Here is a 13,646-nt window from a genome sequence, read left to right as displayed (position 1 = left end):
GAAGCATGCGGCAGGCGATGTTAGGGGTTCCTCCGGCGAAGGTTACAGCATTGTAGTAATCCTCAATCCAGGTATCCGGCCTTTCGGTGCCATCATAATGCTTCAGGTTTCCGGGCAGCTTGAGGTTCATCCTTGGCTTTGGTTCCTCTCGAATCATCCTGCCAAAGCACTTCGGACCAATGTAGTCGGTTCTGTATTCGTTGAGGCGATCCCGTGCGTCGCGTGAGCCGTGGCGAGGGGACTTTGAGCGAGAGCGAGATCTTCGACCGTTGCCTCCGCCTCCACCTCCGCCTCCACCGCTAGGTGGTGGTGAGGGAGACCTGCGAGGTGGGCGGTGCGATTTCTTGCTTCCGCCTTCTGACTCTCCTCGGCCTTCCTGGTGCTGGCCCCGGCTCCTGTGGCTGCCTTCGCCCTGGCGTTGGCTGCCCTGGTCGTTCCGATGCGGTTCCGGGTCACGGCTCCGGCGAGGCTCTAGGTCATGGCTCCGACGAGGTTCTGGATCGCGGTTCCGGCGAGGTTCTGGACCGCGGTCCTCATTCCGACTCCTCCTGGGCTCGGGCTCATGAACATTGTTCTGGTTCCGGCGAGGTTCCGGCGAGTGCTCCTGTTCTCGTTTCTTGGCAGCACGTTGTCGCGGATAACAATCCCACCATGCCACGGGGGCCTGGTGTTTCCGGCTGGACTACGGCGGCGAGGGGGTCGCGGGTAACCGTTGGGCGGAGGAGAGGGGTTGCGGTATTTGTCTCGTCCAGAGTACATTGCATCCTTTCCCTTTCTTGGATCTGACGGTGGCGTCTTTGATGGTACGGGGATCGGATTTGGGTGTTCCCTGGCTTTCCTTCTGCGCTCCGAGGATCCGGTGTGTGATTCGTCGTCGGGTCGCCGATCAGCGCGGGCGTCCTTCTGCGCGGTAGACACACAGTTATCCGGATTGGATTCCAACCTGCGCGAAGTATCCGCCTTGCTTTGCTGCTGCATTGCTGAAGCGACAAGCGTGCGGAGATAGTTGATATCAACCTCTTCGTCCTTTTTCTTCAGCAATTCCGCAGCTTTTTGCATGTTGTCCTTTGGGGTTTCCAGCGGCTGGTGCTCTGCGGGCGTGTTGAAGGGTATCCTGCGAGGCGGAATTGCTTCTCTAACAATCCGATCGGCCTCCGCCTGCGCATAGATCATCTTTACTTCCCACTCAGCCCTCATGCTCTTGACTTGCTCGAGTGTGGCAGCGATCTCGCGGTCCTGTCTGTCGAAGTTTTCCGCCAATCCTGCAGCTTCTGCCCTCTCTTCCCTTAACGCGGCTTCGGTATCGGCGAGCTTCTTGGCTGTGGCCAGCATTTCCTTTCTAGTAGCCTCTAGGGCCTCCGGATCTGCGGCGTCGCCCGGGGTTATGGGTGTGTTAAGGACTGCTCGCGCGACCATCTCTTCTGCCGACGGGATTTCCTCCGAGGAAGGATCCCGTGGGGTCGCACCCGAGACATTGGAGATCCTTGTTGGGATGGTTGAGGGTCGGATTGGCTGGTTGGTTCTTCGGATCCGGTTTGTCCCTGCGTCGCTATCGTTGCGAGAACCCGCTTAGGCTGGGCGGAGTCGACTTCGGGCTGATCACCGTATCCGTATTCCCTTATCTTGCGAACGAAGTCATCGGACTCCATGGAGGGGTATCTCCGAAATTGGGCTCGGATTGCCCAAAATCGACTCTTCAACCGGAGTTTCGCTTTCTCCGACAAGCTCAGCCTGATCCGGATCTGCGCCATTTTCCGGTGCCTCTACCTGCTCAGGACCAGCTCCGGCTTCTTGAGGGGCGGTTCCGGCGGTATGGGCCAAGAAGTGTACGAAGTGGCACCTCTGCTTTTCTAACACACGGGAGACCCGGGTGGATGCGCATTGGTCTTCCACCGTTGTTTCCTGCTCGGGGGCGGATTGGGTGGGTTTTGAAATTTCCGGATCCGAGGCGGAATCTTCCTTGGGAAGCTCTCGCATCTCGGATCGGATCTTTGCGACAGCGTCCAGCTCGGCGGCGGTCGCGTCTGCGTTACTTACCAGTGGGTTTCCGTCGGAATCGACGGTTTCCCCGATGAAGATGTGTATGCCGCCAATTGGGACGATGGAGAGCTTGACGGGGTTTGTCCTAGCCGGAATCCAGCACTCATCCGGAGGGACGATCGGCAGATTCCCGGCGTAAAGGACGCGCCCCACAGCGATGGTGTCGTCGTAGCTTCCCATGGCGGAACCCTCCCGGTTCCGGCCTCCGGACGCCACAGGGCCCACGGTGGGCGCCAGCGTCGTTGCCTAATCGACGGTACCCGGAGGAGGGATCCTCACGAGGGGAGAAGAAGTAGGGGCCATAGGGCGGAGTGCTCTCGGGACGGTGGTACGCGAGTTACCCGGCTTCGGAACACCCGCACGATGACGGGGCCTACTGCTGCTTGTCTGGAATTATCTGGGCGCTTTCGCGTTGTTACAATGAGTTGTGGTTGTGAACGTGCCTCTAGGGCTCCCGGGATCCGGCTTATAAAGGCGCACGGATCTAGGGTTTACACGGAGAGTCCTAGCCGGAATACAAGTTGCCTAACTACGGTACAAAGCCTTGCCGTGTACGTCAAGGATCCGCCTTCCTTCTAGGTCACGCTGGATCCGGATACTTCATGGGCCTTCACGGATCCGGCCTCCTTCGTAGGTCGGTTAGGATCCGGCTCCTCGTTCTCGGGCTGGGCTTCATCCTTCATGATCTACGACGAGCTGGGCCGCCCGATGGGCCACATGCCTCACCACCAACTATGGGCCACCCGGGCTTGCCGGATCTAGGCCATGCCGTTGATATACCCATAAAGTATACCCACAACACTTGCCGATTTTGGGGTCTCTGTTACCAAACCCGCTCCACTTTTGTCTGACAGTACAAGTGCTATCAGTATTGCACGTGATCCGGTCAAGCATGAGCTGACCAAGCATATTGGTGTTGATGCTTTTTACACACGTGCTCAGGTGCAGGATGATGTTGTTGCGGTTCATTATGTGCCTTCGATTTGCGGTTGGTGGATTTCTTTACGAAGGCACGGACTCGAGCGCAGCATGATTTCTTACTCTCCAAACTCGGTGTTGTGGATCCACCATGAGTTTGAGGGGGGGGGGTGTTAGATGTATATATCTGTATCTTGTAGTTTCCCCATATGTTAGGGGGTTTCCTGCATATTTGCGCCTGTACATGTACTATATACTCCCTCTATTCCATTCTATAGTGCCTATTGTTTTTCGGCACAGAAATTAGCGCAAGAGTATTTTGTACACAAGACCTCTAGCTGAACGATTTGAGATCAACGTAAAATTTGGGAAATCCATATCTTCCTAACTTACCATAACAATTTTGGGAGTTGAACGATTTGGGAGCTGAACGGGGAGGGGGTAATTGAAAAAAAAAGCTAAGTTACAACCTTGTATTCTGAAACAAATGACAAAAATCTATAGGCACTATAGAAAGGAACGGAGGGAGTATTGTGGCCTTTGGCCCCCTGGCAGTACATCAAACATATTGCCCTAACATCAGCGACTATTATACAATCTTGGTGTTATATGTGGATGACGACAATATGATAGTATAGTTACATGTACTGCTACCATGCCAACTATTTGGCTAGCAAAAATAGTTTAGGCTGCGTTTGGTTCTTACCCAAAGCTGGCCGGACCAAAATTTTGGCATGCCCGTGACCCACGGCTGCTGCTTGGTCTGTGTCCAATTTTTTGGCGAGCCCCAGTTTTCAAGGTGCAGTAGAGTGTAAGTTTAGCCAAATCTTGGGCTATCTGTGGGCGAGCGATTTGTTCGCCAATAAATTGGCACGCCCGCATGTTGGTAGGGCGAGCTGGGGCGTGAACCAAACACACCCTTAGTCTCAAAGAATGATACAAGAGATTATCGCGTGAGTTCTTCTTCGCCGAACTTTGGAACCAAGATGAGGGTAGAACTGAAAAACTCAACAAAACCCTTATGCTGGCATACATCGGCTTACCATGAATATCCCAGTAAGGTCTTACCAACACAAGTGATTTAAACTCTCGTAAACTATGATGGCTGGTGTCATATTAACAACCTGAAATAATTTTGGAATTGTCAATTTAGGTTCAATCTTAATCATTAACAAAATGTTATGTTAACAAATATGTACTGAATTATAGACTGGTCTTTATTCATGACACGTAGTTAACATGCTTGGTGGTAAATTATGTCTTTTGTTCATTCTTATTTTTGCAACATGACGCTGAATTGTTTGTGAGAACAGTTCAATTACGATCATCACACTCCATGAGAAAAAAAGCGCTCCGGATTCTCTGACCTGCAGTGGACAAGTCAGAGAAGCTTCAGTTTTCCTAACTTGTTAGATTTCTAGCCATTAGATCTTACACTAGCGGTTCAGATTTCACGCTACAGTACATGTGCTACAGAACCAAAACAGAACAGCTACAACACTTTCACAGAGAGTGCTTCATCTACAGTGATTTAGCTGCAGTGTTCCGCTTTGATCTCTGCCTTTTATTTTTTATCCAAGGGCCAGTGTTGTCAAGTCAGGGTACTGTTTCTCTAACTTTGCGTTGCCAAGTTAGAGAATCCGCGCCGAGAAAAAAACACTATATAGAAAACATGTACAATTCCATTGTTGGTAGAGACAACTTCGAGGTCGATACATGTGTAAAGTGTTTCGACTTAACCAATTTAAATATGAAGTTGGAGGAGTAAGCCATATACATTACATCCAAAACAATTTCTTTTCCGAAGTTTTCGTCAACGAAATTGTAACTATTCTAACACAATTTATACCAAACTTTTATACTTTTAAGTATTTGTATTTTGCATGATATAGATAATTTTATGTTATTTATGTGAAATAGTTAACCACATAGCAATATTATTAAATGTTAGCTGCATTGTTTTCTAGTAGAGTTTTGAGGTATATCTTCAAGTAAATTTGCACTGGGCTAAAATTTATATTGTTAATATAACAAAAGGTCCTTCTTGGATAGTGTTTGAACAATTGGATACACTGCATAATGTATCTTTTATCTCTAAATAGCAATCCCCCACTACATGATTTTCCAGAGCTGTGGTGCCTCCACGTCATCTTTTATTCGTCTGCGTTACGTTCTCGCCGTCGCTGGTTGCTATCTCTACCCCGCGCATGGGCTTGGGCGTCACTTCTTCCTACCTGGCCCAGAACTTGGGCCCCGTTCGGTTCTAGGAAAGGCAATCACCCATCCATTTGATCAGAGCCCAACTCGATTTCCTTCGTGTATGCAAAGATCTCAGGCTTTCTTTGTAGGCCAGCCCACCTTTGTTTCTTCTCTGCCGATCCATCTGTCCGCAAGAGGCACACGACGGTTCCTTGGCCGCCACCGAAAACTGCCGAATGCCCTATGATCTTCTACGTAGCCTCACATTTACTCTTCTCTCAACTGATCAGTAACGTCCTATGACCTGACATCTCCCCGTGCGGCAATGCGAAAGGTTTTTCCATTGATTTTAATGTCAAACCGTCGTCCATCCGGCAATATAAGAGCCGCTGTGTTGCACCTCTTCACCAAGCCCCTGAGCTGCCTCTTCTTGAATAATCATCTCTCTGTGTCCATCGCCTGAGTCTACCGGTGTTGCCGGATGTGAAAAACCCGATCATAACTTCCGTCTGATCTCTTTATATGTCTTGATCTCTTATATCCTGGTCATAATCCCTTTGATTTTATCATCTAATGATCTATAAATTTTGCGCAGATCTGTTTGTTCTCTTCTATGTTCTTGCAGCTATTCCGTGAGAGAACCAGATTTCTACATCGGTCAGTTTTATTGGTCCATCAATCTTTTTCCAAACGGTATGTCCTCAACACACACCTTCTAACAGTTCCCATTGTTTACTCTACATAGTGTTGCCGTGATCACCCAGAATTATGGTGCAATGTAGTCCCATGTTCAAATAGTTCCAGCTCTTCAGATTACAAGATATATTAGCATGGATATGGAGAAAAGTTCGTCAGGTTTTGCACCCCATCATGGAGTTCTGCAAAGACGATGTGGCCAACTCCAATCCTCGACTGTTACAATACCTTAGGCAGGCCCATCTATTTCTGTAATGCTCTTTCATATTCTCATACAGTATGGTTCATGTTTGCTAACAGTCAGCTGATGATTGCTAATTAAACTGTGATAAATCAGTGTATCTAACATCATTCAGAAATTCCTTTTTAACCATTTGGGTCTTTTTGCCCTGTTTGCAGCCTTTCAAACAAATCTTTTTGATTACATAGCATCGGTCTTTGTCTGTGCTCAACATGTCTGAACACCAGAGGACCTACTAGATCCTTCAGGTCATACACTCAGGTTATGCATCAATCCAATTAGCTCTTTCTATTTTTTTTCTAACACACATTTCAAACAAAGTTTAAGCATAACATTATTTACATGATTTATTTAGTAGCTTTAATATTTGTGTGTCCAACATGTCAATCAGAAAGTCACTACCAAGATATCTGTTATGGTTGCTCCAGAAACCAAATTGAGTCATTCTTTTGCTTTTGTTTCATCTAAATTCTGGTATCTTAACAGCAGGTCCGAGGTAATCCTTTCTTCCACACGATGGATGATGGTCATATGGGGCCTGAGAAGCTAGCCGTCCAAGCAGAGCCGGATTTAGCATAAACCATGACGTACGGTTTCATATTTCCTTTTATGTTTTATTAGATCCACGTATATATCAAACTTTTTTTTTTTGCGAATGAAATATATTGATTAAGTTACAGGAGCGGCCTCCTATAGTCAACATGCCAGTACAACTTCAGGACGATCCCTAATCCAGGTTACCGTACTTGCGGTCGATCGACTCCAGTTTGCTAGCAAATGACTAGCCTTATTTTGGTGTCTATCTATCGCTACTACCTGAAACCTAGGATCAAGCTTCAAAAGCCTCTTTATTTCTTGCACCATAAAGGTGTAGCTGAGATCCACGTATCAAACTTAGACCTAAGTCTCGCACATTTTGATGCTTACTTTTTATTTATTTTTTCCAGTTTTTTTCGCAACATTTAGCCCCAAGTCTCGCACGTTTTGTTGCTTACTTTTTATTTATTTTCTCCAGTTTTTTTGTAACATTTTGTTGGACTGTTCATCTTCAGTCAAGCTTGCTTACTTTTTTTTTTTGAAAAGGGTCAAGCTTGCTTACATGGAACATTGATCGTCAGGGATAGAGTCTTGGGATAGGTGCACTGATGCATACAGACATCTGCTATTGAGGTGTTCCAGTTTCCAATTGAGTGTACTTGGCAAATATAACATAGATCAGCAGGATACAGCCTGGGCTTACAGTTGGTTCGTTATAAAAATCTTGATTTTTTGATTATTATTCAGTTGATTTTCTAAGTATATGGTTAGCTGAACTTTATCCATTCTCAATTAATAGTATAGTAAAACGTAATTTCACTGCATGACTGAGACAAAGAATGCATGGGATTCTAACCATTTGCATGATGTTTCCTTCAGAATATGCAAAGATATTATGATATGCTCTCATTTTGCATGTTGTATTTCTCAATCTTGAACGAAGTTACTCTATAATTTCCGCAGCAACGCGCGGGGTATCAACTAGTATGTAGTTACGGTAAAGACCTCCAAAGCGTACAATATAACAAGTATATTGATAGTAGTTTCTCGTTCATGACTTGGTAACCATATTTATTGTAACTTATATAAGAATATAGTATAACCTGAATTACTGGTAAAATGTGTCTTACAAGTGACAATGGGTTCAGTAATAAGTCGCCAATGTGTGCACGCTCTTTACGTGTATTTCACTTATAGTAATCGACGATGAAAATAAAATTATGTGTATTCTACTATGTTTCCATCCGTACAATTTATTTTTTATATGCTCGCCTTGTTTGGTTTATGAAACAATTGTAGGAAGAAACAAGCTGCAGAAAGAAGGTGAGTTTGTTTTCCGTGTCTGGTGTATAGGCAGGTTGGTGGGACATCATGTGTAGGGTGGAACTGAGATATATAGAGTCAAACACTGAATATTTTGGGGCAGTTGTTCTTGGCGCGACCAGCAGGACAGTCTCCACAAAATCAATGTAGGAGGGTTGCGAGCGCACTGTATCCGTCCAAAGAGACCATCTATCGGCTTCAGAGAGATTGCGCGACATACCTGCTAGCGGTGCTTGCCTGATACCGCTTTAGTCTGCAGACGACGGATTCAGCAGAGCGCAGGCACACCATGCTGACACTAATGTTGTCTGAATTGATCGCTTGCGTGATCGGATGAGGATTGAGGACACAGGTGGCGAGGATCGTGTTGGGTCTAAAGCTGAAAGCTCCGTCTGAGGAAGACACGCATCAAGTTCCAAAGACATTTTTCCTCTTCTTCTTTGGCATTCCGAAGCAAGAGTTCCAAAGGCATAGACAAACACCACCAAGTTTTGCGCGCCTCAACATTCTTATATGCAGTCAAAGTCCGGTCGTATGCGCGCGCCCCCATGTCCTCCTCCTCCTCTCTCCCCTTCTTCTTGATCATCTCCATCCTTGTTCCATCATGTCACAGCTGCTGCACCCGGCGCCAGCTGCTCCACGGAGCCAACTCCTCCATCACCCACCTGCTCGACGGCGGTGGCGCCAACGTCACCGACGGCCTCAAGCGCTACCTAGCGCGGTTCGGCTACGTGTCTGACCACTCCGGCGACGACGGCGACGGGCACCTCGTGAAGCTGTACCAGTCCACCCTGGGCCTCCCCGTCACGGGCCGCCTCGACAACGTCACGCTCGACCTCCTCGCCACCCCGCGCTGCGGCGTGCCGGACCTCCACGCCTCCGCGCGCTTCGCCTTCTTCGCCGGCCAGCCGCGCTGGGCGCGCGCCCCGGGCCACTTCCTCCTCACCTACGCCATCGTCGCCTCCCCTCCCTACCAGAGCCTCCCTCTCCCGCGCAAGGCGGTGCGCGCCGCCTTCCGGCGCGCCTTCGCGCGCTGGGCGCGCGTCATCCCGGTGCGCTTCCGCGAGACCGCCAACTACAACCTGGCCGACGTCAGGGTGGGCTTCTTCGCGGGCGACCACGGCGACGGGGAGCCCTTCGATGGCCCGCTCGGCGTGCTCGGCCACGCCTTCTCCCCGCCCAGCGGCGAGCTCCACCTCGACGCCGCCGAGCGCTGGACCGTCGGCCGCGCCGACCTCATGGGCGCCGAGGGGGCCGTGGACCTCGAGTCCGTCGCCACGCACGAGATCGGCCACGTGCTGGGACTCGCGCACTCGTCGGCGCCCGAGGCCGTCATGTACCCGAGCCTCAAGCCGCGCACCAGGAAGGTGGACCTCACCGTCGACGACGTCCGCGGCGTGCAGGCGCTCTACGGCTCCAACCCAAGCTTCAGCCTCAGCTCCCTCTCCGAGCCCGACACGTCCGCAGCGGCGGCCACCACAAGGTCGCCCGGGACGACGACGGCGACGCGTACGGCTATCCTGCTCTCACTCGTCGCCATCACACTCCTCTCTCCCCCAAACTTTTATAGGTAGTAGATATATACACTACTGTACACATGTCTTTATTAGTTCGACACGAGAGAAACTGGTCAGAATTTTATCAGATAGACCGAGTTTCTCATGACGAGCTTGCTGGCTTTGAATTTAAGCAACAATTTATAGTGATGATTTAATAAGCAACATAGAAATTGAAACCCAAGTCAAGCGTTTTATAATTTTGTTTCTAAGCAAACAGGACAAGATTAAGACCAAGGAAGGACTATTTCTTCTCTTGCTTGATCATTGACCAATGCATAGCACTGTGTCATGTTGCGTTAATTAGCATCCGTACAAACGTGCAAAGATATATAAAAAAAGATCATGGTCAAATAATCAATATTTTTCATCATATCATATAGTATAAACCTTAAACCAACGAGTTCACTAATAAGGTTTTAACTTAGAGAAGAAAACTAGGAGCAATGTTGAGTGCGACTACTTTTTCTTCAGTGTTTCACCGACCTGGCTAGCTAGCACTAGGAAGCATCTATCTATCTATCGTGTATGTAGACCGATCGATAAAGAGAGGAAAGCAACATGCACGATGAGACACGATCGATATTCCGAGGAGATCATGAAGTTGCACCACGGCTGTGGATTGGATGGACGCTGGTGGATTGGGCCGGCCGGCAACCGTGAGTGAAACAAACTTTCTCCGGTCAGCAATGGCGGGTCACTGTCGATACCAACTTTCGGGCCGGTACGCGTCGTCTGCACACGGTGGCCACATCTGCTTCCGGTGCACGCGCACGCCGGCCGCAAGATATCAGAAAAGATCAGTGTATTGGAGAGGGAGGCTGAAGCGTCTAAGAGGGTATTCATAAATGCTAGTTAGAGATGATTCGGCTATTCATAAATGCTAGTTAGAGATGATTTTAGAAAAGTGAAGGAAAAAAAGAATGAGCAAAAAAAGAGAGAAGTTATTCTTCCAAACATCACTTTTGAAGTTGCATGGACGGTGCGAAATTACGTTGGAGAACCTGGAGTAAAATGCATCGCTAGTCCTGGAACTTACCGTCTATGTCTGAAAGCATCCTTAAACACAGAAACTGCTATATTGCAGTCCTCGAAGTTGTTTCGGATGTCCATATACAGTCCTGGGTACGGTTAGCCACCGTATTATGCTGACGTGGCGATGAGACGGGTCCAGGCGCAGTGGGTACCCCTACCACTACAACTTCCAGGACCATTGTAGTCCTCGAACTTGCTCTGGATATTCACCCACGGTCCTGCTTATGGTTTGCCACTGTGTTACACTGACGTGAGGATGATGTGAGTCCAGACCAATTAATTAATGATATTTATTACTGAACACAGTCTACAAGTAAATCTATACATATTTGACCAAATAAACGGTAGTACTAGCAACTCTATTTTATGCATTTTCCTCGAAACTGTATATTTGTAGGAAACGATAGCAGGCCTTTTACACCTGTATACATGTTCATGGTTACTCGGAACAAAAAAATGCAAGTATTTACCTGCGAAAGTAGTACGTTTGTAAGTAATTTAAAATACTTAAAGATAATAGTGTGATGCATACAAAATACTACTTCCATCACAGATCTTAAGACTTATATTTTTTTTGAAAAGTCAAACCAAGTAAATTTTGACCAAACCTTTAGAATAATTTATCAACAAATATAATATTTTGTAGATACCATAGGAAAATATATTTCATTATCTATTTAATCTATTTAATGATATTAATTTTGTAGTTTGCATGTTAATGATTTTTTAGTAAAAGTTTAGTCAAATTTGAAATAGTTTGACTTCCTAGAAATAATATAAATCTTAAACTTTGGGATGGAGGTAGTATGAACCAAGACTACATATTTTCTTGTTCCTGAAGAAAAAAAGGTGTACTTGCTCGCTTCGGAAAAAAAATGATGATCTAGGTTTGTGCTAAATCAAAATACTTCAACTTTAATCAAGTTTGTCCGGGACGACCGCATCGCGGATGGGTTAGAACGGACAAAACCGCGGCCCAACGTGGCCGCGGTGTCCGGGATGACCCAAACCCGGCCCAAATTTGGGCCAGGTTTGTGGGGCCGCGGATGGCACGCGGCGTCCTCGCGCGTTCGCTTGTTCGACTCCCTGAGCTCAGCTGTATAAAATATGTTTTAGGTTTAATTGTTTTCTTTTGTTTTTTTTGACTTTTGTGGTGCCTCCGCGCGTTGGACGCAGTGCGCGATCCAAATAGACCGGCGGCCAGGTCCGTCTGTCCGCGCGGCCACGCAAACGATCACATCCGGACGGGCCAACGCATCCGATTTGGATCGCCGCGTTAAAGATGCCCGCATGTGCATGTACAAGCTAGCTAGTTGCCGTATGGTTTAGATCAGCCAAGTGCATTGGTACATATGCATTTTGCTAATCGATTGAACGTGCGTGTAATGGATGATAGGCACACCGCTTCAGCTGAGCGTCGTGTCTGTCGAGCAGGGCCATGTGCTGATGTGTGATAATTAGTGTAGGATCATAAGCGAACGTGAACTGCATCACACGCGTCTCCAACTGGCGTCTCTTCGGTGCATATAAATAGACTATTGCCCCTGCAATTTGTTGAATCTTAGTGTTGCCAAAATTCTCTATATAAAAGTTTAGGTTTACCGTTGATGGTACTATCATTTGTTTAGCTAGATATGTACAGATTTATATGCAGATTGTGTTCACTAATTAGACATCGTTAATAAAATTGTCTTGAACCCGTATCGTCGTCCTGTTAGCACAATATAGTAGTCAACCGTACTTAGGACCGTGGGTAAACATCTGGGACAATTTCAGGGACTGCAATGACTCGCGAGCCACAATGGTGGGTACCCGCAGCGATATCCTAGGCTCATCTCATCGCCACATCAGCGTAATACGGTGGCTAACCGTATTCAGGACCGTACGTGAACATCCAGGACAACTTTAAGGACTGCAATATAGCAGTTTCTCTGTTCAAGGATGCTTTTAGACATTGCAGCTAAGTTCCAGGACTAGTGATGCATTTTACTCGAGAACCTGCGGATGCCCCCACCCCATATCTCACCTTCCGTTCTCTAGCCGCAGCCGTCCATTACTTGTATAGCTAAGTGCAGTTATGGATTGTATAGCTAGGCAACCGTGTATTTTCGGCAGTATCTGTTTATCCGGCGTAATACAAGGGCCCACGACCAGACGTCATCCCTGTTTTAACTACAGGTCTAAAGCATTTATTTCTACCGTGGCCATCGCTCATCTTGTCCCTCTCGTTCCCCTCTTCCAATTCCAAATCCCCAGCTCACTAGTTCATCCCAAACCAAAATTTCTGCTTTAATCTCCACTCGTAGTCTTCTCCTGGACTCAATCCAGCCCAGATCCATGCTCCACCGCTGGGAAGTACACGGGATGTGTCGTCTTCTTCTTCCCCTCTGGCAGCCACAGGCCAACGGCCGCCAGAATCTCCATCCTGTTCCGCCACGAGGAAGTGGTCCAATGAAGAAGTTGTGACCAGATCCGGTCTTCCTATGCCTGACTATTCCTATTCTAGGATTTCCTGGAAGGAATCGATGCAAACTTTAAAAGATCGACAGTTCTTTGTTAGTCAAGTGTTACAGTAGCAACTTGTTCTCTATTCTCGCTCAGGTCTTTGGATATTTTCACTATCCACATCATGTATATAGATCTTGCTTAGTTTGTGGTGAAAGGAATTAATATGAGATGTTTTGATTTGTTGAGCCTGCACATCCGAAATTTTATTTGCTCCCCTCAAGTATCCGATCTACTATTTATCTGTTCCTTCTAATGGCTTTTGGTCTCTTTTTTTTTTTTGTTACTGTCGTTGTCTTCGTGGATCTTGGATCCCTCAATTTTTCTGTTATGGCTCTTTCATAATATACAGATTTTGTTCATGGACAAAATGACATGCTATTTGCTGTTCATAATATGGTTCAAAGAAATTGATCATTTTTTGGAAATATAGTATGTTCAATATAACGTGTGACTGTAAGACACGATGGTATCCTAATGCAAAATTGTGACGTGAAAAAAGACTTGGTTGGTTCTTGTATCATGTTTTTTCTTACTTCATGTTACGTAATTTTTCTTGTTCAACCAGATACTTGTTTCAAGAGAGTCAACAATAA

The 13,646-nt window shown here is 47.0% G+C and overlaps 1 protein-coding gene across 1 annotated transcript; it reads left to right on the top strand.

The window, feature by feature from the left end:
• The first annotated feature begins 8,316 nt into the window (after nucleotides 1-8,316).
• LOC124694898 (metalloendoproteinase 1-MMP-like) lies at nucleotides 8,317-9,694 on the top strand. The gene has a single exon (XM_047227823.1). The coding sequence runs from the start codon at nucleotides 8,503-8,505 to the stop codon at nucleotides 9,526-9,528; it is 1,026 nt and encodes a 341-aa protein (XP_047083779.1). The 5' UTR covers nucleotides 8,317-8,502; the 3' UTR covers nucleotides 9,529-9,694.
• Nucleotides 9,695-13,646: the final 3,952 nt, after the last annotated feature.

Source organism: Lolium rigidum, chromosome 3 (genome assembly GCF_022539505.1).
Source record: "Lolium rigidum isolate FL_2022 chromosome 3, APGP_CSIRO_Lrig_0.1, whole genome shotgun sequence".
Classification (NCBI taxonomy): Eukaryota; Viridiplantae; Streptophyta; class Magnoliopsida; order Poales; family Poaceae; genus Lolium; species Lolium rigidum.
Note: the sequence above shows the minus strand (reverse complement) of the source record. Positions and strands in the feature narration are given on the sequence as shown.

What these genes read in the sequence shown, in the direction of transcription:
- LOC124694898 (XM_047227823.1), top strand. Translation starts at nt 8,503, where the DNA reads ATGTCCTCCTCCTCCTCTCTCCCCTTCTTCTTGATCATCTCCATCCTT.